The 26881-nt window shown below is 34.5% G+C and overlaps 2 protein-coding genes across 3 annotated transcripts in view; one reads left to right on the top strand and one right to left on the bottom strand.

Annotated features, from left to right (window-relative positions):
* The window catches only part of LOC121367795 (centromere protein J-like), a 31201-nt gene extending 22982 nt beyond the window's left edge, over window positions 1–8219 (bottom strand). Inside the window, exon 1 of the mRNA XM_041492168.1 lies at window positions 8162–8219. Within this exon, the coding sequence (XP_041348102.1) occupies window positions 8162–8164 (3 nt within the window). The 5' untranslated portion in view covers window positions 8165–8219. The remainder of the gene's footprint in view (window positions 1–8161) is intronic.
* Window positions 8220–10133: 1914 nt separating this feature from the next.
* Window positions 10134–26757, top strand: LOC121367794. 2 transcript variants are annotated; one of them, XM_041492167.1, is made up of 5 exons: window positions 10134–10237; window positions 15043–15631; window positions 23077–23191; window positions 24296–24441; window positions 25677–26757. In XM_041492167.1, exons 2-5 carry the CDS (start codon window positions 15045–15047, stop codon window positions 25804–25806), a joined length of 978 nt encoding a protein of 325 aa, XP_041348101.1. In that variant the 5' UTR covers window positions 10134–10237; window positions 15043–15044; the 3' UTR covers window positions 25807–26757. The 2 variants fall into 2 exon arrangements, with proteins under 2 accessions (XP_041348101.1, XP_041348100.1); XM_041492166.1 differs by lacking the exon at window positions 10134–10237 and adding an exon at window positions 11652–11851.
* The last annotated feature ends 124 nt before the right edge of the window (window positions 26758–26881 follow it).

The following is a 26881-nucleotide window of genomic DNA, read 5'->3' as shown; positions in this document are numbered from 1 at the left end:
ACCACTAGAACACATTGATTTATTGATGAATGACCAATTCCTGGCTATCCAGGGACGGGACGCGGGACAGACATGCTCATAACCTTTGTGGTATATGAGCATGGTAAAATTATCTGCTCCGCTCCAATTCCTAAATAAAACTGCATTGGTGCCCTTTGCAAATGTATGAAAGTAGCCTTTGTGCCTTTTAGGTTATCCTTGGTGCCATTCATTTTCTAGATTTTTAAAGGCTACCATAGCCTGCCTTTTTAACACCAAATTTCGAGGCCTGATGTACACAACAATATCTGTACAACCCCAGTCATGTTTAGAATTACTGTGTTTGTCTTATTTATCTATTGTCTTCTAATTTAATGCCTCGCTTACTTGAGATAGGGATGTTGGCAATTAGGGAATGCAATAACAGAACCAGCTTGACCTGTTTAATTTGTGTAGTTTGGATAACATTTCACATCTGTACAAGATAATTATTTTTTTTGTCTATCAATTAACAAGTTAAATCTTGTCAATATATTTGTTGACATCTGTCTGACATGGGATATATTGCCCTGTAGGCTACTTGAGCAACTGACATCACCATTCCTGGTGACAATTCACTATCAAATACACTGAACAAGACCATGCATTATTATGTTACATTGTTTTGTATATTAAATTCTTTGTTTTTGGTGGTTAGAGAGAAGAGTTTATTACATTATATACCCACTCTGGATGAGGGAGCGGGGATGGGGAGTGGGGGGTGGTGCAAAACCGAAAACAGGACAATGGTTTAGAATCAAACATGATAAAATAGGGTAGGTCATGCAGTTTAAAAAAAAAAACAAAAACAAAATTATTAATTTATTTTTGAAACTTCATTCCCATCTAGCGGTCGAGATAAATTTTCACTAACGGGGTATGGGAGGAACTTTTACCATGGATTGTAAGTGAAACTGCAAGTATGATACATGTTAGCCCAAGTATTCTGGCATTTGAGAGCTAGATGAACATTTGGACGGTTATGATCATTCTCTGCCATCAAGCAATAGAGGAAGAAACCTGTTAGCACCTACGTATTTAACTGGAACATTATTGAAAGGGGTTTATTCCTGTAGTGTTTGTATGAATGTATCATCGAATATTATCAATGTAAAGATATTTAGCATCAAGCATAACATTTTTGTTGCATTAGAGCGGGAATCTTTGCCTACCGTGTGGTAAGCAACCATTCCGTATTTTCGCTATACAGTTATCTCTGATGGCAGAGAGCTATCTAACTGTCCTAATATTCATAGACCGAGTACTCCGGCTAGATACATATAGCCTTGAGTCATTTGTCCACTGGACAAGTACATCGAAAAATCTACTTGTCTAGCAATGTTTTCACTTGTCCAAATAAATGTTTTGTTTTATTAAAGTACAAGGACTGTATTTTTGATAGCTCAAAATTAAACTGCATTGAAAAGGTTTTACTTGTCCACTGGACAACCATTTAGGTACATTTTTCTCGTCCGAGCAGATTTTTACTTGTCAGGACAAACAGACAAGTGCTTATTTCGAACACTGTTGACAATGACTGCAGTGTGAAACATCTTTAATTAAGTTTGTTTAATACTACATGCCATTTAATACAGTGCAAAATGGTGGTCGTATATACATTTCCCTATACATGATTAAAAATATTTTGAATGTCTAGTTTGTATTTTCCTCATTTGTGCACTTACTTTAGGTATGTGACAAGAAAAAAATCTCCTCATATAGCAATGCAACTACAACCATTGAAAAGAGCAAGAAAATTACTTTAAAATGATGTTTATAGTTTGTCTCTATGACAAATATTAAGAAAGTTATCAATATTTATGTAACGTCAATTAGGGTAATTATCGTTCCTTCTGTTTCAGGTAATTACATAGAACAAGGCGTGACCCATTTATCAAGAGTTAAGTAGATTAATTGTGATAACTTTCTTAATAATAAACATATCTTCATAAAATTTTCAGTACCAACAGCACATAGAAACTACACTATAATACACTTGGTTTCAATTCACTATTTTTGAAATATTAATTAATAAGTTAATTAAAATATCAATATGAAAGTACATAAATTTCCTCGCGATGAAAATTTTGCCTAATGTTTTTTTAAAGATCTCGATATTTGAAAATACCTTCAATACCACGACCATTGAACCTCAAAATTCTATTATCTCATTAGTTAATACATTTATAAGCAAATATTATTATTTTGCAACTAAATAATTATACATTTTCTTCCTCGATACTGTTATAAGCAATACGCATATTCTTCAGTTATAAGGACAGCAGATGACACCCAGATGAAAGCATATAGATATATATTATTAGATTGTTTTCCTAACTACATACAGTTAGCTACAATAAGAAGGGGGCGGGTGCCCTGACCCCCAGCTGAGAGCATATTGCTAAAGCAAGTTCTAATGGTGGCTACTCATCCGGGTGCCAGGACAAAATGCCCAATACTGTTTATAAAAATAAAAATATAAAAAAAAAATAATATATATATTAGATTGTTTTCCTAACTACATACAGTTAACTACAATAAGAAGGGGGTGGGTGCCCCGACCCCCAGATGAGACCATATTGCTAAAGCAAGTTCTAATGGTGGCTACTCATCCGGGTGCCAGGACAAAATGCCCAATACTGTTTATAAAGGTGTGGAATGTAGTGTTCTCACCCAGGCACCAGTTTGAGTTAAATGTGAAGCAGGTGATTCCATAGTGTTCAACTTGGTAGAAAAGTTCTCACCAATAAAAATATATGTACATTTTGAACAAAAATATGAAAAGTCATCATTATTATCAGTTAGTGAGGTATGCGCCGATTATTTTACAACCAAATCATCCGAAAGCAGATCAACAGCAAGAGCATATTTTTATATATCAAAGTCCTCTGCATCATCGTATGATCCATTTATTTCCCAATATGCAACCCGATATTTGATGGCACCTTTCTTAACCTTTTCAATCCTTCCATTGTACACAGATTTGGTCTTTGAGTCCGTCATACTATACATGGCAAATGTTCCTACCAACAACCTTTCCTTCCAATAAGCCTTTCAAATTATCAAGTTTTTCTGGTCCAAGGTCAGGAAATTGTTTTTCAATTTCAGAAATGACCATGTTCTTCAGCTGTTTTTCTAATTTATTTAACTGGCTCATGTTTTTTTTCTCTCTTTTCAGTGCAGTTCGTTTTGACAATTCAACAGCGATTTCCTTCTGTTTTTTCCTCTTTCTTTCTCTTTGCTTCCTGGCAAATGTAATGGCAAATTTTATTACTTCTTCTTGGGTTTCCTAGCTCATATCATCCAAATAGTCCATAACTTTATTCTTTTGTGTCCTCAACTTCGATGATAATTAACACATGGTGGCATTAGGTGCCTTCTGTTGAGCTGCACTAAACATGCCCATTACCTCTTCTGCATCAATGTTGTGGGATCTAGCCGATTCTGTTTGTAGCTGCAGTTCCTCTGTTATGTCCAGTTTGAAATATTTATCATACTGCCTCTCAAGCACAACAATTACAGACTGTAGGCAGGCTTTCATCATATCTCCAAACAACTCTTCATCAGATGGCTACTGCTGAAGAGCGGTCAGTATGCTGTCTTCAGCAGGAAGCAAATTCCCAAAGAAGTCGTAACCCAATGACACCACAATGGAAGGATGATTTAATTGATTTCTTATTCTTTCCATGACTTTCTGAACAATCTGTATGCCTTCAATGTGATGGACTTCGGTTTCAGCAGATGTATAAAACATTTTCATGCAGGGCCCAGTCAGCAATTGTCCAATCAACCCCAAAACCTGAAGCTCAGTTTTTGCTACAGGGTGGGAAAATTCATTTAACAAGCTGCATCGCAAACCTCCAAGGTGTGTGCCAGTTTTCAAGTAACCAAGAAAGAGGTCATGGTATGCAAAATACTTACCACTGATGTTAAACAGAATATGAAGTTTATTGCCTCTGTATCTTGAAATGAATCCCCGTCCTAATTTGTTGTCATATAGGAACGTTTTGAAACCCTGTGGATCACCGTTGCCATCCTTGAACCTGACCTTGTTCATTTGCAGAACAATGTTTGCAGCCATATAGTCGGTACCATACAGTTTTCCTTTGATTGTTTTTACTGACTTCAAGGATGATCTGCATGTGCTGGCAATTGTATCCAATGGATGTAGGTGGCAGTTCAGTTCATTCAGTGTTTTATTCCTCACTTCATTAATTAGCTGAATAGCTGCATGATTAGAGGCCACTCTATCTGTCAACGTATTTGATATGTTATTAATTAACAACTTCCTTGATTCCTGGTAGTTTGTTTTTCAAAACTCTGAATGGACAAGAGCCAGATTGTCTACTGAATCGCAGATGTGATCTTTGTAGTCTTCTGCTGTTCCACCAGGTAACTCATCGATAGCAATAACTAAACATGGTCCTTGACAACCAGATTTGAAAGTCACATGGACACTGTTCACATGCACTCCTTCTTGTGTTGTTGCATCAAATCCCAATGTTGAATCGCTGTTTCCATGTATAGCCTCTGCAGTTATGAGTTCGGAAATAACACTTAACTCTCTCACCTTCATTTCTATAGTATTTCTGTGGGGTATGTTGCCAGTAGGAACCTGGTTGACTACAGCATCATATACAAACAGACGAGTAACTGTTGAAAAGGTTCTGCCTTCTTTGTGAAATGGGTCTGCAACTGCTAAACTGCCTTTCAACTGTTCTTTTAGGACATTATTTTCATCTTCCAATATGCCAATCTGTTCATGTTTTGACTGCAGTCTATTCTTCAATGCATCAATTTCTACATTGGTTTCTTTTTGAATGGTCACAAATTGATCTGAACATTTTTCTTTTAATCTTTTGTTCTTTCTTATAAAATTTTTGACTTTGGCCTTATGTGCACATGTAGAACTTTGTAAACGTGTTGGTTTCAGTGTTTCCTTTCTCCTAATTTTCTGATTTAAAACTCTAATACTTACACTTTTTTTTAATGCAGTTTTGTTCGAAGAAGGTTGGTCACGATCATATGTTGTTTTCGCATGTTTACTTTCTGTTGGATAGCTGATTTTCAATGTTTTTTTAATCTGTCACATGAAGGGCAATGTAACTTGGAAATTTTACATGTACTTGCTGGTGGAACATTCTCATCAAAATGTGGTGATAGAACTTTTCCATCATCAGTACTTAATGATGGATCCTTCACTTCATCTGCATGACTGAATAGTCCACTGGGCAAAGTGCAGGTCACTGAAAACCGTTCTGCAAATTGCACTGAATCTGTCAAATTAATTTTTATTGCTTAGTTTTCTAAACTTCTTTACTGTTTTGTTCACCAACCCTCTTATTTAGTTTTTTAACACGGGTATAAACAGTGCTTGTTCCTGCGAAAACTTACATTTAATTGATTCATCCGTTTCTGACAGTCTAGAATTGTTCAACAGGTATAAATAAAGCACATGTCCATTTAAAAGCTCATCTCCGGCAGGGACCAAATGAAAATGATTGTTTAAATATTCCCGAAGAACTCCAGGTCTTGTATCATCATTTAGTTTGATCTTTTTTCTTGGTGGTGGCATCATGGACTAGTCTAGTTTCTCTGTGTGTGAGTGTGAGTGTGAGTGTGAGTGTGAGTGTGTGTGTGTGTGTGTGTACGTGTGTCTATGTGCGTGTGTGTGTGTGTATGTCTGTATGTGTATATCTGTGTGTGTGTGTGTATGTGTCTGTGTGTGTGTGTGTGAGCTAATTATGATTTACCCATAATACAAAATATATATTATTAATTTTTATTACATTTTAAATAATGTTCATTATTATTCTTATTAATCAATTTAATGTATGGCAAATTTAGCATAAAATGTTATTTTTTAAAATAAATTCAGTATATAACAATAATTATTCTTATTAATAATACTCATTGTACCGATTTATTTTTCTCCAGCTAACAAAAATCAAATCAGAACAAATTACTTTTACTACTACATGTGGATTTGTTTTGTAAACATTACCAATGGACCAATGAATAATGAGAAACTGGTCATGTGGCCTCGATCAACCTGAAATGGCTTCCTTTCACATTTCAGACGGCCATTTTATAATCTGTAAATACCCTTGAGATAAGAACATTTTTTACAACTTTGTGGCACATATTCATTAATAATAAATGTTTGAGCAATATTAAAATATATTTTGAAAATGATTTCATAATACAAGTGAATTATTGCAACCTTGAACATTTGCTCTATTTCGGAAAATTAAGTTTTTTCTGCGACTTCGTAAACTACTTTCGCCACATACAAAATTGATCAAACTTCATAAAAATATGTATTAATATATAAACAAAATGATCATATAGTTTTAAAAAAGGATCACGCTAATCTTAGAAGAGAACTTTGATGATTTCTATGATGTAGGATGTTCAAAATGTGATATCTTTTGTAATTTTTCACCGACATTTTTTTTCTCAAAATCCCCGCACTTGGCAATGAAAGCATCTACCCACAAGCCATCACAATACAGGGTAATTCCCGTATTAACCAATCAGGATGCTTTTATTCATAGCAACTGTTTTGAAGAACGGCGATTTTACGTCACAGCTAATAATGCCCACGGCTCTAATGACGCAGCGCTGGTTAATCATGTACCTACTTAGTTTTTTTGGAAGGTTTTCTTAATTCAACAAAAGTATTTTGATGTCATGGTTCAATCATATACAGATTCCTTAAAAAGAATTTAATGTAAATAGACTGGTTTATGGGGTAGCCCGGTTCACGTTTTTTTATATTATTGTACCGTCATACAATTTCGATCGACATATGTTTTCGATACTTTGTTTGTAACTGCATGTATCGCGAGATTATGCGAGATATTACGTCACTATCAGCCTAAACATAAACAACCAAGTGTCTTTTACCTCACAATATTAAAAATGCTTCAAGTGAAGCTGCCAACTTTATGTTTTAATTATAATACCATAAATAGTGTGCATGTTATCAGTTTTTCGTAATGCAATATTTTGGTACTAATGAAATGCCTCACATAGCAAAATCCAGGTATCACAAATCCCTGCAAAGTTATCGTCTGCAACACTGACATCTGACCTGCCAAAGTTCGACGATATACCACGTAATCATTACACTGAACAATAACATTTATGGAAGGCTGGTTGGGTTACCTCTTATGTCATTCACAGCAAAGATCTTTTCGGTAATTTCTGGTGGGGGCATGTTTACATGTGCATTTACATTTACTACAAATAAAGTTGGTTTGGTGGAATTAGATTTTTTGAAAATATATAGTTATGTGTCTCTGTCAGAGTACTTAAGGTGACAGTCTGAATTTAGGTGTCGTTGATACGTATAACAAGAGGATTAGACATTAGCCTATGACGAAAATATAATGTAAATATGTTTTAAATGAACACTGTCTATTGGTCTGAAGATTATTCAATATTTTTTTACAAGTTACAAACATTATAATAATTTATATGATTTTATGTTCAAAAGAAGATTTTGATGTAAATTATTGCACAGAATATAGACCCTTCACTACCATAAAAAGGACAAAAATAGACTGCCAATGAAACTATCGAAAACATATGACGTTTGTGAAAATATAGCGGAAACACCTGTACGACTTAGCAGCTAGTGTTTTTGGAGGAAAATTTGGTGTTCATGGGAAATTATCACTGTTTTTCACAATAAACTAATGTGACTTGAGAAAGGTAAAGTAGTACCGTATGTACGAAGTTTTGTTTTTATTATATTTTAATTTTTTGCTTATCATATCGAAAACATATGATGCCAGAATATTTTATTTGGTAAAAAAACCCCAAAAAACCCAACCCACCACATAATTCCTTTCTAATTAACAGTAGACTAAATATTGGAAGGCCCAAACTAAAAATTGCCAAAGAGACAGCGAGATTTGGGAAGTTCAGTTATTTTCTTTTCAAAATATCAATGTTAGGTCTGCAACTTGGACATGTTGACACTTGCACTGTCAAAAAGTAAAATTTAAAATGCACAGAATATAATGAAACTGCCTACAATTAAGGCATAAAATGGTTAGACACAATGATATTTTTTAAAAACCTGCTAACCCTGATATTTTACATATAAAAACAATCAAAATTTGACAAAATATACCATAATTGTTCTAAAACATTCGACTTGAGTATCAGTATTCCGCCATATTTAAACACAGTACAACCAATAATGTATTATTGTTACGCTTCGAATATTAAAAACATTTAGAACCCAAACTTGTTCGCACCGTGTTAATTCGCTCCCAATCCGAGCAACAAAATCATATCAGTCCATATCGAATCTCTGCACTAACTAGAGCCCCAAAACGCGAATATATTAATTTGATTTTTAAGTCGGGATAATTAATGTATTATATTCAGAGTTGAGACAGTGCCCCTCCCCACTTTCGAAGGCCAATATTTTGACATGCATATTGTTGTTATGGCATGGTCCACCAACCACCATAAGATGTTTTGTCTCTAGGAAGACTACCGGCCCCACAAGTGGTTAGAAGAAGAGAAGAAGAAAAAGATTTTACGTGCACATTCAGAGCAAGCTGTTGTAGCGCACGCCTATACTGGGCACAGGGACCGGCCTTGGCCGGATCTCTCTATTCAGGACAGGAAAGGTGGTGGTGGGAGTAAGAGAAGGGACGCCTGCACTGACAAGTGCAAGGGAGCACTAGCAGTCCAAATATTGGTGACAGGCGGAAGTGGTTAGCCGAAGTTAAACTTGTAATACAAATCTCAATGCAATGCATATGCAGCATACATTTAAAGGGACATTCCTGAGTTTGTTTGCATTGTAAGATGTTTCCAACTAATAAAATATTTCTATGATTAAACTTGCATATTAAATATATTTTCTTGTTTAGAATATCAGTGTATGTATGTTCAATGTGTTTCTAGTCGTCGTAATATATGTAAGAAGACCAAACTGAATTTTGTCTTCAAATAGTTTTGTACGTACGAAAAAATAATATTTTAGGAAATAAAATGAAATTTAGCCTAGTAAAAATATTAAAACGATCAGAAACACGTTTAATATACAGCCACTAATATTTTATGCAGAAAAATATATTTGATATGTAATTGCAATCGTTAAAAAGTCTCCGTTAGTCGATAACATCTTAAAAATTGCAGCAAACTCATGAATGTCCCTTTAACAAAGTGTTTCTCGATCGTCTAGTCTAAGTTCCCCTACTTCAGATAAACATTTGTTTTAATTAACCACACCACTAGAAAACGGAACCAAATTGGACAAAACGGAACCTAGAGTTGGCTAAAATGGCACCAAATTCTATGGACAAAACGGACCTAGTGTTGGCTGAAACGGCAGCAAATATTTTAAAATGTATGGCTAAAATGGAACAAGAATCATTACAATCCATATTAATAATCATTATTACTTTGTTTTATTTTTATGTCCATGTAGGGGAGATAGAAGTAATAGCAGCTAGACGTCGGTAATATGTATGTGCAAGTTGGTTTTGGGGGCGAATTTCAAACGATGACAGGAAACCTTTTTTCATACTTGAAATTTACTACTTTTTCTTTTTTTTCTAAATTGCACACAAAAATAGTATTATCTTATTATTTCCAAAACACTTTTTTACTTTTATTTTTACATCAAAGAAAACTGAAATTATTTACAAAAAAACATATTTGTAGGAGAATTGGGCGGACTATTTTAAATATCTCAGGAACGGAATAGATGTTCGGACCAGACGTAACACAATGCGTCGATCTTTGAACTGTCAGGTCGTATATTTAAAAAACAACAACAAAAAACCCCAAAAACAAAACAAAACAAAGGTTCCATATTCGCCAAAACATAAACATGCTTTGTAAATTCAGCCCTTAGTGTTTTGGCACAGAATTATGCGAACAGTAACAGCTATTACTGTTCGCAAAATTCTGTGCCAAAACACTAAGGGCTGAATATACAAAGCATGTTTATGTCTTACACACGTGCAACTAAATACATGTACATTGCTTAAAAACCTGCGTTTAACAAAGACAGCTTTTGTAATTTATGTGATTCTTGTGTAGTGCTGGTCCGACAAGGGATGGAATTACTTACAAACAAGATAAAGGGAGATAACTCAAATACGGGTCGACTGCTAGAACTTTGAAAAAAAGTTGTTTTAAATCTTTGTTTCCGTTTATTACTTTCTTAAAACTTAATGTATTCCAGGTATTTAAGAAATGTATATTTTTATACTAAGCGAATACATTTTTATTAGAAAAATATGGTGTTTTCAAGCTCAGACATTGAAGGTCTTGCCATGACCTCTGTCCTTGAAAACACAACAAAAGTTACAAGCGCAAGCCACATACGTTGGTAGTAGGGTCCGTAGATACTTTCAAGATTTTAAAAGAATGACATATATCCTTAATTGTAGTATTGATAGAAAACCTTTCAAACGATAATTATTCTTATATATAATCTTTTATCTTGTTCCTAATCTGCCAAAATAGAATTATTGTATTCAAGGGAAATAACTCAGCTTAAATTGACACAAGACCTAAGGTGAACAACAGTCACTCTCCACATGCTTGTTTTGGCTTCGTACACGATATCTTGCCGTAATTTAACTTAAAATTCATATTATATAAATAGTGCAATTTTTTTAATCACAAGATTTTCTTCAAAGACGTTCAGGTGCATTAGTAATGTTCCCCCCCAAAATTTTTAATGGCAATTTTGCAATGGAATTTTTCCAGCAGTTGTAAAATGGAAATCTCATGTACCCAGTTTATTGTTATGCAAAGTGAAATCAATAAAATTCAAAATTAGCTGTATTATTACAATGCCTCGCCACATTAAAATAAAAACTGGTCTACTAACTGTGACCCCTCAGCCGTGTCAGAATTCTATAACGAGCAGACAATGCTGTTTACAGGTCCGTATGTTTTTATTTTTCATAATTCTGGACAAAATATTAAAGTTTAAGTTTTAAAAATTGAAAGCAATAAACAGTACCTTTTGTCAAATACAGGCATCGAAATAAGTCGAGAACGGTCGTTCAGGTTACCAGGAGGTTACCACATGTAAGAAATGTCGAGAACGGTGTTTTGTTGTTGACAAAAAGTTCAACGTAACTGTAGTTTTGTTCCCTAACTTAAACCAGGCAATGCATTCCGGACTTCCGCGTTTCATTTTCTCGTAAGGAATTGCATCGATGTTCACGCACACTTGTGAATTGCAAGCAATTATAGTCATTCCGTGTTTTAAAAGCAGCGTCCACTAGATGAATTGACTTCTGCGTTTCGTTTTCTCATACGAAATTGCACCGATGTCCATGCGCAATCTCGGCAAACCGCGTTTAAGCAGCGCCCACTAGATAAATTTACTTCCGGATTTTGTTTCTCGTACTGATGTTAGCGTGCATCGATACAATATCAGAACGTCTGTGTTAAAAGTAGTAGTAACAGGAATTCAATTCTAACTTTCATATAGTTGTGGTAACCTATAGGTTACCAGGCTATTTTTTGTGGTAACCTGTAAATGGGTTACCATACACAATGCTTATTTCGGTGCCTGCAAATATATCATATCAAAACATTACTGTTGGATATAAGTTATATTTATTTTGTATGAAGCCAAAACAAGGGTGCAAAAAGTGATTGTCGTTGACTGTAAGCAAAATGGGCATGGTACAAATAATTTAACTTGGTGTCTTATTTTGGTTTAAATACATTAATGGCTATTAAACTTATTAACATTTTCACTAATTAGTCATCAGAAATCTGAATACCAAAAATTTAAATAAAGTGAGAAAAATAATATTGAGAAAAGTTATGAGAGGTGAGTGAAATCTAGGTTAGTCAATAAAGCTTTTGGTTGAGGTGCCTTGGTCGTAGGATTGAAACTTCTTGGTGGACCTATTGAATTCATTGCTTCCAGGGAAATATTTTTTTTGTGACCTGCTACTGTTAAGTGTCAATGAATGGTGTTGTTTGCACTAAGTGTCAATGAATGGTGTTGTTTGCACTAAGTGTCAATGAATGGTGTTGTTCGCACTAAGTGTCAATGAATGGTGTTGTTCGCACCTTCACGGCTCGTTATTAAGGGGATATCCAGTCCTTGGCTTTTGAAAAACCATGGCGAGTGAAAAATCGCACACCTCAAAACGCCATAGCATGTTAAACATCACACTCATCAAAATGATAAAGCGAGTGAAAACCAAACATTAACTTATGAAGTAATTGGTATGTGTAAATGTAGAGACCTATGTTGCAAAAATGAACCAATAAAAAAAAAATGTTTTCTTCCAATTTTATGTTGTTTGGTTCATTATAGTGTAGTCTGACTTCTTTTCCCTTTCTTTTCCCTTTCAGGAATGGAGTTATTCAAACATTCCAGAAGCAGTGCTATAGAAATATAATTATGACATAAACTGATGCTAACAATTTTATTTTTTAACTACAATATGTACTATTCAGATATTTTGATGCACACAATTATAGATACCTTTTCAGTGTTAGATGTGTAGGAATCAACTTGTCTTGAATTTCATTATTATGTATAACTAACATGGGTGGGATGGGAAAAACCCACTGGTTCTGAGGTGGTTCAATTAGAACTACAACCCAAGGATCTTAGGTGTGCACTACCGACTGAATTAGATCCATCATATTATTATTTCAATGTTTCAAATAACTCGTTAAACGCAGGACCTATAATTAGTTCAAGTGATAGTGTTGGTTGGGGCATTGACATTCACATGGCATTTTTAATTGAACAATTATGCAACCAGTTTCCCTCCCTCAACATTTTATAACACGTCGTTTGACCTACCACTACCAGTTACAAACGGCTCTGACATCTATGTCAAGTCAGCGTGACGTTATTGATCTAGAACGGTCCCAGTGTTGTTGATAACAAAATATACAAACTCCGACAAAATCTGTCATTACAAAGGATTTTATTCCAAACGTGGGATACCATTTAATAAGGATAATCTAAAAAACCCCTAATTTTAGACACCATCAGTCATAAATTCGTAACAAGTTGTCAAGTAGACCAGCGTGTGTGTGCAGCCAGAATTCCAAGAGTAAAAATAATCTGACCCCGATCGCTCTGATTGGTCAAAATGCCATAGAGTACTGCATATCAAATCATATTCCAGTAACATGTTCTGTGACTTTCTAACATACGTTCCGATGCCATATAACTGTAAATAAAATGTGTTGAGTGCGTCATTAAATAAAACAATTCCTTCTAACATACGTATTGAAACAAACAACAATTAAATAGTCGGCTATAATTACTATTACTACAGTTTGTACATATATACATATATAAATAACAGATGTACATTCATTAACCTCTGGCTGAAATACAAATATTTAAATACTATTTTATTTGATTTAAAAAAAAAAGATAAAACAAGAGTAATAATAGACTTAAAAAAACAAAAAACTTTTTTTGTTGTAAACAAGACCTAGGCCTATTCCTACATACCTGTTATCATTTCTTTTTCTTCTTTGTATTATTCCATCTACTTTTGAATTGTCTTTGTCTAAGTTTCATTTCTTTTTTAAAGAAAGTAGAAAGTTACACTTGCAATTTTTGGAACCTCAAGTAAGCTAACAGTTATGAACTAATTGAGACAGTTTTACCAACTTCGCTGATTCCCGTAATGAGTTCATTTGTGTATGCTGCAGAAGCCACTATTTAATTCAATTCCATTTTTTTCTTTCATAACTATATTCACGAACAGTATAAATGAGTTAGCCTTATCAGACGTGATCTATTACGTTACAAAAATGGACTGTTTCTAATTAATAATAAATTAAATAGGCAAAGGAGTTCTGATTGGAGTAGTACGTCTTTGAAGATGTCTATACGTCAGTGTTTTCCGATTTGTAGGCTTAGCAAAGATAAGTCAAGCTTGCATAGACGCTGCTGTTCTCGTCACATTTTTTTTATTTTTCTGGTATTATTAAACGGGTCTTTCTGTCAGCTACATACAGTAAATAGTGGCAATCAATATACAGATTTATTTTTATGTGCACTGTTTATTAAGTATAACGTGCATCATTTTTCACACTTGCCAGATTGAAATTATGTGTGCTGTACGAGCGCGATCGCACATTAAAAGACAAGGTCTGGATATCTGCAAAACTAGTCAAGTGTCGAGCCTAATTCAAAGTTATGAGACTGGGCCTGTTATCCCTTAATTATTACACCAGCATTATTTTTTAGATACTGGGGGTCCACTAAAACAAAAGTAATAATAAAAATGTATAGCATGTGAATGTTTGCAGTTAAGTCATTAAATCAGATCTGGGAAGCAGACCTATTTAATTTTTTGTTATCATAGTGAGAGAAGAAACCATTGTCATCACATCTTTTAGGCCTATTGAGAGGCTAGCGAGGAACATTTTGTTCAGTATGGTGTTGCGATTGGCTATGCAAGTTTCAGAGATCACTACTCAATTTTAAAACACTAAACAGTAATTTCTAATTCAATTTTCAATTGACTAGAAATATCGCTAATCAAGATTTTGAAAACAAAATGTTCCCTGGATAGCACATACCATGGTCTTTGATAAAATTAATGATTAATAAATGAATCATGGAGCTCTGATCCGTCTATGCCATGAGCAAACTCAAGGTGTGCTGAAGATCCCTCCTGAAATGAGGCCAAGTGAGCAGTCCCATAAAGTTTCAAATAAAATGTATTAAAAATTTATTACAAGCTGTGATGGCACTCTTTAATGACTGTGTAGGGGAGCAAGCGTCATCACTCACCTTTGCTGGTGAAGATTGCAGATTGAAACAGAAAATATCTTTAATAATTGGTATACACTGAGGGGATCATTGTACAATCTTATCAGGCTAGCTAGTAGCCATTGAGCTATTTACCACTCATCTATGTTCCAGTTTAGCCTAGATGTCTGGTGGCTATGTGGATTGCATCAATGGTTTAAGCATGCTAGCAACATTTTTTTTAATTACCGGTATGGTAACATTATTTTTTTATTTTGCAGACATGACAAAAGTTATGATCAACTTTCGTTCTGAAGATTGGATACACGAATGTCTGTTGTACTCAAGACAATTATCGCCCATATATTTTGATGAAGGTGGAATAACAGTCACTCTTTTGTTCCCTGTTGGCAAACAAATGTTAGAAGATCTGCCAACAGGTACAGACAATTTGATCCCAGGAAGTCCAGTATTGCAGAATGATGATCTTGGTATGAACTGTACACAAAATGCACTCAGTGTCAGCCAACATATTTTCCACCATCCACTTTGTACCGAACCTTCTAAGGAAAGTCAACTAGAAAGCAAGTATCTTCCAGATAGGTTGACAATATGCATTATTCCAGAAAGAAAATGTGAATTGCTTATGGATGCACATTTATCGTTTTGTGTTTCTACTGAATTGAAAAGAAGTAGAAAATTCAGAAGAAGGTTTTTAAAATACCTTGGCAAAAGGTATGGATTTTACACCCATGATGATGAGTATGACAGAATGGACTTTTCTGACCTGCAGGAATGTGAGTTTTTGAGTATTGTCTATATGGTGGATATCACAACAGTTTGGCCAAAGCAAAGACTTGATTACCCTTGGTAAGAATGATTAGTTTACATACTTTTTGAAAAGTAACCAGTTTGAAATATGACCCCTAAGTGTATCTTTCCAGTTGAGGTATTAACATACAGTAGATATTTTAGAAGTTACTTGCCATGTACGTTTTTCTTCTGACTAATAGTTATTGCATATTAATAGTTTTTTGCTTTTATATTCTTAAATTTATATGTAAAGTTGTGGGAATGCAAATGGGTTTTGGTGGAATTTGATAATAACAATACATGCCTCTTTATGAGAGGTGAGGCTGATTTAAAGTGGTGAGTGTTGCTGTACCAACCTTTCATTTTTGCTTTATGTTGTGTTGTTATAATGGTTATGTTTTTTTTTAAATATGTGGAACTGTTTTCTTTATTTGAAATGTTTTGCCTCAAATTATTATCAGAATTTTGAGCAGTGGATTGCTCTCCTAGTTCCAAATGGAGTGTACTCATGAGGCCTGTTTATGGATTTGTCAGTACAATATTACTGTGACTGCTTAATATGACTATTTTAACATAGCAAAATATTTTAGAAGGAAACCATGACTAATTAGCCTTTTCATTTTAAAATAAAGTATAATGCTGAATGATAAAAGTATAAGCTACCAAAAGTTATTCATAGTGTGGAGAAGACAGGTAGTAAATATCATGGTGCAGTGTTCGAGATTATCCCACCTGAGAATTTAGTATTATATGGCATCCCGGTGGGATACTGGGTTCTTGAAGTCTGGTATCCAAAATTAAATTCTGGTATCCCCGGGATATCGGGATACCGTTGATCTCGAACACTGTGGTGTGTGTGTGTGTTGAAATTTTAATATCTATTGCATTGAGTTAAGTATTTTTGAACATTGATTTAATTTACCTTTTAATAAATAAGATGGTGTCATCTTTGTTAATGGTTACATCCAGAATTTATTAGGGGGCCTGGAGGCCAATACGTTGCGTGCAAGCTGAAAGGTCGTAAGTGGCAAATACAACCTAAAACATATTTTTTTTTCATATTCGGAATCGCCATCCCCGATTACATATTGTCACAATTTTTTTTAGCTGCATCGCTTATACAGAAGGATTTAAATGGTCGTAAGTGAATCACAGATACCAATTTGTACGAAAATAGACGTAACTGACACATACGACTTTCCTCCAATTTGCTTGCTGTCCATTATGTGAACACGACTGGTCATGTGTGGTAGATACACCCTTATAATTATGTCTGACATAGGTCGTATGTGCCAAATATGACACATGTGTATTCTTTGTTATCGGTCTGTGATAGAAATTACAAATGCGAAGTACAATAGAGCAAACTTTATGTCATTATTTTTATGTGCTTGAATCCTAAAAATAATATGACTTTTGTTGTTGTGAGAGCCCAGTCTATTTAAGAAAAACTTTTGGTACTGCATGCACCGAGCCATTTGGCAACAGACAAGAATGGTGTCTGTATATATAAATAGGAATTGCAGTAACATTAATGTTTGTATGGTTTGCTATTTTATCTGCACCATAATTATAATAATAAACATGTTTTGGTGAATTTTCGTGAAAAACAAATATCTATTTTGATATGTTTTTAATTGAAGCAAAGTTTTCAACATGTAATTTGTATCTGTAGATACAATTTTAATTCATAATAATGTTGTATTTGGCATATACGACCAAAGTGCAAGCATAATCACACTGATTTTGGAGGTACATGTATTTAGTTATATGTTATGGTGATCAAGTTCCGCCTTTCAGCTGCCTTTGAAGATCTACAGGATTGCCCTAATGTAGGCATTATGGATTAACAATATTGCACATACAAATGTCATTGTAAGTTATCCAGGACAAATTCCAGTAACAAAAGACAGTGAAATCAGATGTAAGGTTAAATGGCGAATAAAGTGAATGTGGCCTCAACATAAACGATAGCAAGATCTATCAACTTTGATTAACTTTACAGTTAACAAATATTTGCAACAGAATATCTCTGTCCTGAGTCAGACCCCCAATCCTATTGGAAGCCGGACTCGGGATAGGCGTGTTCGAAACCCTAGTGGTATATAGACTATGGACACGTTAAACCAGTTACTAAGCTAAGCTAAGCAACAGAATGTTGAACGTGAATGACAACAAGACCTGAACATAACATAGCAAAAAACTGAACATGAGAAAATAATCACCATAGAAAATGAACGTGACATAGCACTTGCGACAGTTTATTTGTTTGTTTTGTTTAACAACACCACTAGAGCACATTGATTAATTAATCATCGACTATTGAATGTCAAACATTTTGTAATTATGACTCAGTCATCAGAGTAAACCCGCTACATTTTTCCTAATGCAGCAAGGTATCTTTTATATGCACTTTCCTACAGACAGGACAGCACATACCACGGCCTTTATCCAGTCACTTGCGACAGAACCTGAACATGACATAGTACACACTACAGAACCTGAAGAAGAACATGACAGAACACACTTACAACATACTATGATCATGACATAGCAAACACAAGAGAACTTGAACATGACATATCACTTTCAACAGACGCAGGAAAATAATTTAGCACACACAACAGAAACCGGAGGATTGATCACTTAACACTCAACAAAACAGAGAGAACACTGCACATAACATAGTCAGGACATATCACTGAACACACATCATACATAACCTGGAGAGATCTCTGAACACAGTAGAACCTGAAGAGATCACTGAACACAATATAACCTGGAGAGATCACTGAACACAATATAACCTGGAGAGATCACTGAACAGACAACAGAACCTGGAAAGATCACTGAACACACATCATAACCTGGAGAGATCACTGAACACACAATAGAACCTAGAGAGATCACAGAACACACAACAGAACCTGGAGAGATTACTGAACACACATCATAACCTTGAGAGATCACTGAACACACAATAGAACCTAGAGAGATCACTGGACACACATCATAACCTGGAGAGATCACCAAACACACAACAGAACCTGGAGAGATCACTGGACACACAACAGAACCTGGAGAGATCACCGAATACACAACAAAACCTGAAGAGATCACTGGGCACACAACAGAATCTGGAGAGATCACTGAACACACATTATAACCTGGAGAGATCACTGAACACACAACAGAACTTGGAGAGATCACCAGACACACAATGGAACCTGGAGAGATCACTGAACACACAATATAACCTGGACAGATCACTGGACACACAACAGAACCTGGAGAGATCACCAAATACACAATAAAACCAGGAGTGTGCAATGAACACACAACAGAACCCAGAGACTACACCCAACACAAAACAGAACCTGGAAAGATCACTGGACACACAACAGAACCTGGAGAGATCACTGGGCACACACAATAAAACCTGAAGAGATCACTGGGCACACAACAGAATCTGGAGAGATCACTGAACACACATTATAACCTGGAGAGATCACTGGACACACAACAGAACCCGGAGAGATCACCAAATACACAACAAAACCAGGAGAGTGCACTGAACACACAACAGAACCCGGAGAGTACACCCAACGCACAGCAGAAGCTGTAGACCTGTAGAGTTTACTGTTCACTCAATATAACCTGGAGAGAATCCTGCATACTCAACAGGTGGACATGGTATAGTGTTTAGTACTTCTGGATTTGATATTCAGTACACACCCTCATTGGAAAAGTAAACCTTATATCCTTTGAATGAGCTTCACTTGAACACGGTGTATCCCGAACCAGTAAACTGTTAAACATAGTTTCTTCATTAAAGGATACCAGTTTCAGTTTGCTTAACTATTCTAGTTTGTCTGTTGCACTAGCTGATAAAGCAGGTATTCTTGAAACTAGTGAAGTACACCCTGAGGCAGCAGAACCAGGAACTATCTACAAAAGGACTCCCATTGCGCAAAGAACACTGAAAGAACACTGCACACAACATGACATCAGCTTTTCTGATGACTCATCAGGAACAAATACTTGCCTAGAAAAAGAGGTTTTGTATGGACAAGTCGTCTGATTCTCATGCACCATCATCAAACAACATGGAACACTACCACAACAGTGTTTCTGCCAGATAGAAAATTTTGGGTTTGGCTCTATGGAATTAAATGCAACCACAGTCAACAGAGGTATGGGGGGGGGGGGGGGGTCCTCCCTCAGAAAGAAAATGGGTTAAGTTTAGGGTTAGGATTAAGAAAATCATACTCTAATGATAAGAGTAATTAATTTTGTCAAAAGGTTAACTTAAAAAATAAATTCTGCAAAAATATTTGGGTATGGTACCATACCCAAATATGTGATTTGCAAAATTGAAATGTGAAGTGGGTTCTTTCAGAATAAATATTTAATTTTACTTGATATACTGTTGGTCGTAAATGACGCATTTATTTTAATCATGAATAATTGTCATAACTACAACTATTTAAGCAAATAACTAAAACACCTAATATGCTATAAATACCACAAATATACAAAGAAATCGTAAATATGTTCAGCTTTCATTGTCATTAAAACAAATTCGATATCTTAACTACTGATCAAGAAAAACAGTTTTCCTTTATTATCTTGGCTTTTTAAAAATGAATTTTTATGCACTTACGTCCTTCTGGCTCTCACACGACAAATAGACCAATAGTCACTAATAAAGTTGGATTACCCACTGGCAGCAAGACACACTGGTACACCAAATGCGTTTGATTCTTCCACTACATTTTTTGTTCTGCGATACTAGTGGCCACAAATTAATGATTCTTTTAAAAAAAAATTGGAGATTCAACTTGTTTACTTTCATTAACAAAACAAGGCACAATCAAGTTGTGGTCTTGGATGGTGTAAGTTTCTTTCTTGACTTTGCTTCAAGCAAAACATCAACTGCTGCTTCTACAATAGCCGCAATGCCTTTCAATTCAAGGTCATTAATAAGTTATAATTATGTGAAAGAGCCCTTCATGTACATGGTGTTTGTCACAAAGCATCTTAAGGTGATTTTCACATTATTGAAGGAAGGAAATGTTTTATTTAATGACGCACTCAACACATTTTATTTATGGTTATATGGTTCGGACATATGGACACACAGATATTGAGAGAGGAAACCCACTGTCGCCACTTAATGGGCTACTCTTTTCAGTTGGCAACAAGGGATCTTTTATATGCACCATCCCACACAGAGGACAGCACATACCACGACCTTTGATATACCAGTCATGGTGCATTGGCTGACGCGAGAAATAGCCCAATGGGCCCACCAACAGGGATCGATCCCAGACCGACCATGCATCAAGCGAACACTTTACCACTGGGCTACGTCCTGCCCCTTTCACATTATTGATGCTACTAGCGCCTGTCTTTGGCCATGCTTTAGGCTACTTACAAGAATGCAGAGTAGTCTGTCAGAGTAACCTTTCTTTCACTGATCAGAGGTAACTTGTTCTTTAGATTGTTCTTGGCGTGGTATTTCATCTGTAGCCACTCATCCTGAATTCTGTTCATATTGACATGTTTGCTATCATTTCAATCTTTTCATCACCAAATGTTTTAAAACTGTCTTTTGCATTAGGTATTCCCAGTGGATCAAACACAGCAAAAGCATCAGTGATCTCTTATGAACTTTTCTCCGTTACTGCACCAGAAGATTCCCCATTTCATCAAACTGCCTAGGAGTCGTGTTCAAATGAACACTGATATTTTGATAGCTGTCTAGGTTCAATTGTAACTCTACTCTAGCTTTATGTATAAGAAGAATGTCCAACATTTGTTTGGTTAGTTGAATTTTTGGTGCTATTTGTGAAGACTGTAGACAGACAAAATGGAATTGGAAGTCTTGTGGCTTAAAAAGTGGATCACAGGCCATAGGATTTCAAATTTCATGGAAAACACTTTTTCTGTTCTGTGCCTTGTGATCATGAGAAGCCATCGGAAACTGTTTTTAGGGTTCTGTTGTACTCAATATAATAATCATGGGAAACGAAATTTCGGTTCCGTGATTTTACCGGCATGGTACCGGAAGCGATTGTTTCCGTGAAAACCGAAGGCCTGGGATCACGCCAACAACTTTATAAATTTTCATTTTCTTCAAGACACCATTGGTCTTCTTTTTTTTTAATAAGCTGCCAGACATAACACAGCTTAACCATCTTGTCTTAAAATATGCTTTCTTCAGTTTCCTGACAGTAATACATTTATTCTCCAAGCTTCTGAGAATTGAAAATTTCCATAACTCATTTATCAGTTATGCCAAAACAAATTCCTTTCTGTGTCGCTCTTACATCCATACAAATTACGTCCATACAAATGATGTCCTTTTAATTTTAATATGTGAAAAAAATAATAGGTTATGCAAAATTAGACTAATGTGAGCGATGCACAAATGAAACAAAACAATCGTGACAGTTTTCAGAAGCCTGTTCTTCTCTGAGATGACATCAACCTGCCTAGATATTTAGCAGTATGGTTTGATATGACAGTGACCTGCTTCTTATTAGCCTAGATATTTAGCAGTATGGTTATATACTTATAAATAGGAGTTTCAAAGAACTGCCAAAATTGCTGAAGTGTATTTTCAACCAACTTTATAATATGCCTTCATTTGAATCAGTATATTAAACTGAATATCAGAAGGGGTTTGTCTTTCCTGAGCTTCACTGCCAGACAACTCTCCCCACCCCATCGTTATTACTACTGCACCATCTGAAGCTAGGCTGATCATCTTTTATTCTGACATTTTGACAACTCCTCTTTCAGCAAGTCACACAATGTTTGTGCATCAGCAGAATGGTGCTGTTCCTTGGCGTTTTATGTAGATAGGAACTTTAATAGAAGTCTGATTCTCTGTCAAAATACTGTGGAAACATTACACGTTTGAACACAGATTGCAGCAACATCAAGGAGAAAAACATTGTGGGCAAAGTATGTATGCCCAAAATAATAATACCAAATTTAGTACCGGGTACAATATCCTGATCTCGAAACATTTTACCTCAAAAACACTGATATGTTGTTTTAATTAGATTAAAATAACTTTAAATGCATTTATGAATAGGCATAACACTTCAGCAGCTGTTATTACCATTATTGCACTAAAAAGACCTTGCTGTGTTCAGAACAGACAAAAAAAACCTGTTACACCAAAATTGTGAGATCTGAAGCCCTGAACAACCACATCAGTCAGTAATTTAACAGTTGCCTCTTGTGTTTTTTGAAGGACAACATCCTTCATTACCTTTTTCAGTGAGGAAAATTTCAGACAGACAACGGACAGTTTCTGCACCATCATTTTGGCTTCATGAATACAAAATAAATGTAGCATATCTTACAGTAATTTTAATTTATAGCCATATTTCATAAATGGTACCATTTTAAAAATTGTAATATTTTCTTCAAACACAGTTAGATGCATTAGTAATCTTCTGTTAACTGAATGTTTGTTTTTATTTTAGGAATCGTAGACTGCAGTGTCTGGTTGCCAAGAGACAGGTTTTAGAGGAAGTCATGTACTGGCTATCTACTCTCGGAGGAGCATATTCTTCACTGGGTGATTATTTTGAGAGTCATGTAAGCATTAGTTTTGTTCTACTCTTTGTTATAGGATGTGAATTTCATAAAAGCACAAATATGGCATGTCAACATTTATCTCTGTGTAAAGTGTTCATGCATACCTCCATTTTTCACTCACTATAAGTCATAGATAGGCATCTGGATTTCATGGAAACAATAATTTCCGGTAGCATATCTGAAGGTAGTTGGAAAAATCACGAAACAGTGAGTCTGTTTCACATTATCATATTCAGTAATCCACCATTATCATGATTAATGAAAAACTTGTTTTTGATTGATTTCAATGATCACAAGGCAAGGAACCAAAAAGGTGTTACCTATAAAATTAGGGCTTCTAGATTAATGCAACTTTGTTGCATCCGTGTCGGTATTGAATTAAAAGCTTGTTTAAAAACCCTTTGGTATTAATTTCTTTTAAATAACTTTTAAAATTTTTATGTTATAACTAGGTATATCATGAACTTTATCGAACTGTAAGTCATAGATCATTGAAACATGGGTCACAGTAAATATAATTACTTTTTATATTACATGTATTATTATTTGATTTTTGTTTTTTAATTACCGGGTAACTAGATTAATTGTGAATTTTACATCTCAAATTTTATGTTATTATAAAAAAAAAAATTATGAATAAAAGTTTATTTTAAAATGGAGGGAAAAACGGATGAGTCAGCAATTTTTATAACCAATCCCGGTTATGCTTGGCAACATATTTAATTCTGTGAACCTCTAATTTTAAAACTACTTGATATTTACAGTTAATGAATGAATGTTTGTCACAAGACATTAATATTACCATGAATACGGCAGGGGTGCAGAAAGTAAATATTCCCACGGACGAGTTGGAAAATGCAACTATCAGTCTGACTGGCGATCTGTCTTTTTGTGACTGATGGTATTTTGTTTTCATTTTATAAATTTTGAAATTTGTAAATCTATATGAAAGAACTATAAAAAAAACCCTGTCTTTATGAGAATATTTCAAAATATATATATCATTTGATGTGAAGACAATGCATATTATAATATTATTAAACATTAATATATCTGGTCCGGCAGGCTAGTGAAATATTTTTCATTTCTGTACCCCTGATACAGGCTCATGTTGCTGGGGAACTGTCCAAACAACAGCTGCAGATCGCTGTGGAACTTGGTGATCCCATTATTGCTGCCAAGTGCTGGATATTTTGGGCACTGAGTCTACTGCAAAGAGGACATCTCAGGGAATGTAAAAAAGTCGTCAGGTTAATATTTATTTTATTTTATGTTTTCTAAAATACAGAGTGGTTTTAAAATTGACGAATGGTCAGTCAGGTTAGCAAGTTGTGGTTTTGAAAGTAAACAAGGATAATCACACAACTTTTAAGATCAGTTATGATTCATTTAAATTATAATCATTTGACGTAACATTCTGTGTTTTGTGTATTGTCATTAGTTTTTGTTTTAAGTTAAGAATATCACTAAAAAAAAAAGTTCAAGTACATGTCAAAATATTTATTGAACCATTCTGAATGAAAGTTAAAGGGACATTCCTGAGTTTGCTGCAATTTTTAAGATGTTATCGACTAACAGAGACTTTTTAACGATTGTAATTACGTATCAAGTATATTTTTTCTGCATAGAATATTAGTGGCTGTATATTAAACATGTTTCTGGTCTTTCTAATATTTGTACTACGTTAAATTTCATTTTATTTCCTAAAAAAAAAAAAAATTGGTACGTACGAAATTATTTGAAGACAAAATCCAGTTTGGGCTTCTAACAAATATAAGACGACCAGAAACACATTGAATATACAGACACTGATATATATTTTAAATAAGAAAATATATTTAATATGTAAGTTTAATCGTAGAAATATTTTATTAGTCGGAAACATGTTACAATGCAGAAAACACATCTACATTCACTTGACCCCGCCCGCCATTCGAAGTCTCCCGGCACTCGAACTCAGTCGGACATATACATGTATTTTAAAGGAATATTTATGTACCGAAATCACACGGTCTACAAAAAGGTACTATCAACTAGAAACAGGTATATTTAGTAGTAATAAAAAAATGTTTATTGTTAACTTGTTCTAAAACATTGTATAATGTTGAATAAGTAAACACAGGGATGTCATTAAATAAATGTTAGCCAGATATAGAATTGGAAAAAATATGTCTTTTTTTGGGTGACCAAAGTTAGTATTTTTACATGATTTGTGCATGTTGATGACCAGGTGAAATGCGTTTCAAAGCTCATCCCTAATTGGTTATTATTAGCTGTAATCAGTTTGCAATTATTGTATAGTGTTAATATTTAAAATAAACCAATGAAATTATATCATTGTTAGGTTTCATTATCAACTTGTTTAGGTCACATGACATTTATATCAAATGAAAATAGCTGCCTACAATTTAAATTTCACCTCTAATTTCTGTTCTTAATGACATCACTGAAACAGATATTTAATAACAATTTGTTTTTCTTACAGATGTCAGTACGAGTTTGCCATCAGATGTACAGCACATGATCAGAGACTTATCAACATGTGTCTAGCTGTCTGGAGCAGACTTCAGTACGCATACAAGCTCAGAAAAATGAAACGACGTCAAGCAGTGTGATCAAGATTATTTATTGCATGTGATAAATTTATTTATTGGGTTCATATTAATACTGTCTTCTATTAGAAGCCTTATTAATCTTTATCTAACTGACTGTGGCCTCAGGGAACTGGACATGGCTAATTGTTTTAAAAATATTTACTTCCAAAATTATAACAGTTGTGTGTATATTAAGTGACATTTTATTTTATTGTGAAAAATTAATTGGTTCTTGCTCTGCAGTGTAAATTTATTTTTACATTTCATTAATTTATCACATTTTCTTACTCCATTAATTGGTGTTAATCCACAAATTTCTTTGAAGTTAAATAGTAAAACATACGTTAATCAGAGATTAGATAATGATGTCACTTAAAACAAATTGTTGCCAGTTAAATACTCAAATTTTACATCAAAATAATTTTCAGTTGTCATAAACTTTAGCAAGGGGCAATGAAAATTATTTTATGAGGGACATAAATTTGATACAAAATGGTAGCAAGTTTAATATCATATTTGTTACTTGATATAGATTTAAATTTTTTTTTTTTTTTTTTAAATTAAGAGAAACTAAACAAAATGACTTTACAAAATAATGCACAAGAATCGGTGCTTAGTCATATTACACCTGATTCGTCCTCAATAAAGTACAGTCCAAAACATGTATTATGTAACATTTTGTGCAGTTGGAATGAAATTAAACATTATGAAACAATTTTGACAATTTATGGGAGTCTGTGCCTATGATGACAGTTTTTGACAATGTTAATATTGATGAGCATTGGCCAATCATATGCACACGAGGTGTTACATGCCACTTTAAGCTCTAGTGGGGCATAACACTGATACGAACCAAGATCTTTTTAATAATATCGGCAATAAATTATTTGTGATAAAATGTGCCTTATACCTGGTGATTTATCTGGTGCTACTGTAATGGATTGTGAAAAGAAAATAAATTATTAAATTTCAGGATGTTTTTGTTTTCTTATTTCAAACATTTTTAACAAATCAATATCTGCAACCCCAAATAAGATAACTGTTCAGTACCTTTATCACGTGCTGAAATATCTGATGCACAAAGCTAGCAGTCAAT

The sequence above is a fragment of the Gigantopelta aegis genome, chromosome 3 (genome assembly GCF_016097555.1).
Source record: "Gigantopelta aegis isolate Gae_Host chromosome 3, Gae_host_genome, whole genome shotgun sequence".
Lineage (NCBI taxonomy): Eukaryota > Metazoa > Mollusca > Gastropoda > Neomphalida > Peltospiridae > Gigantopelta > Gigantopelta aegis.
This window is presented reverse-complemented; position numbering and strand designations above follow the sequence as displayed.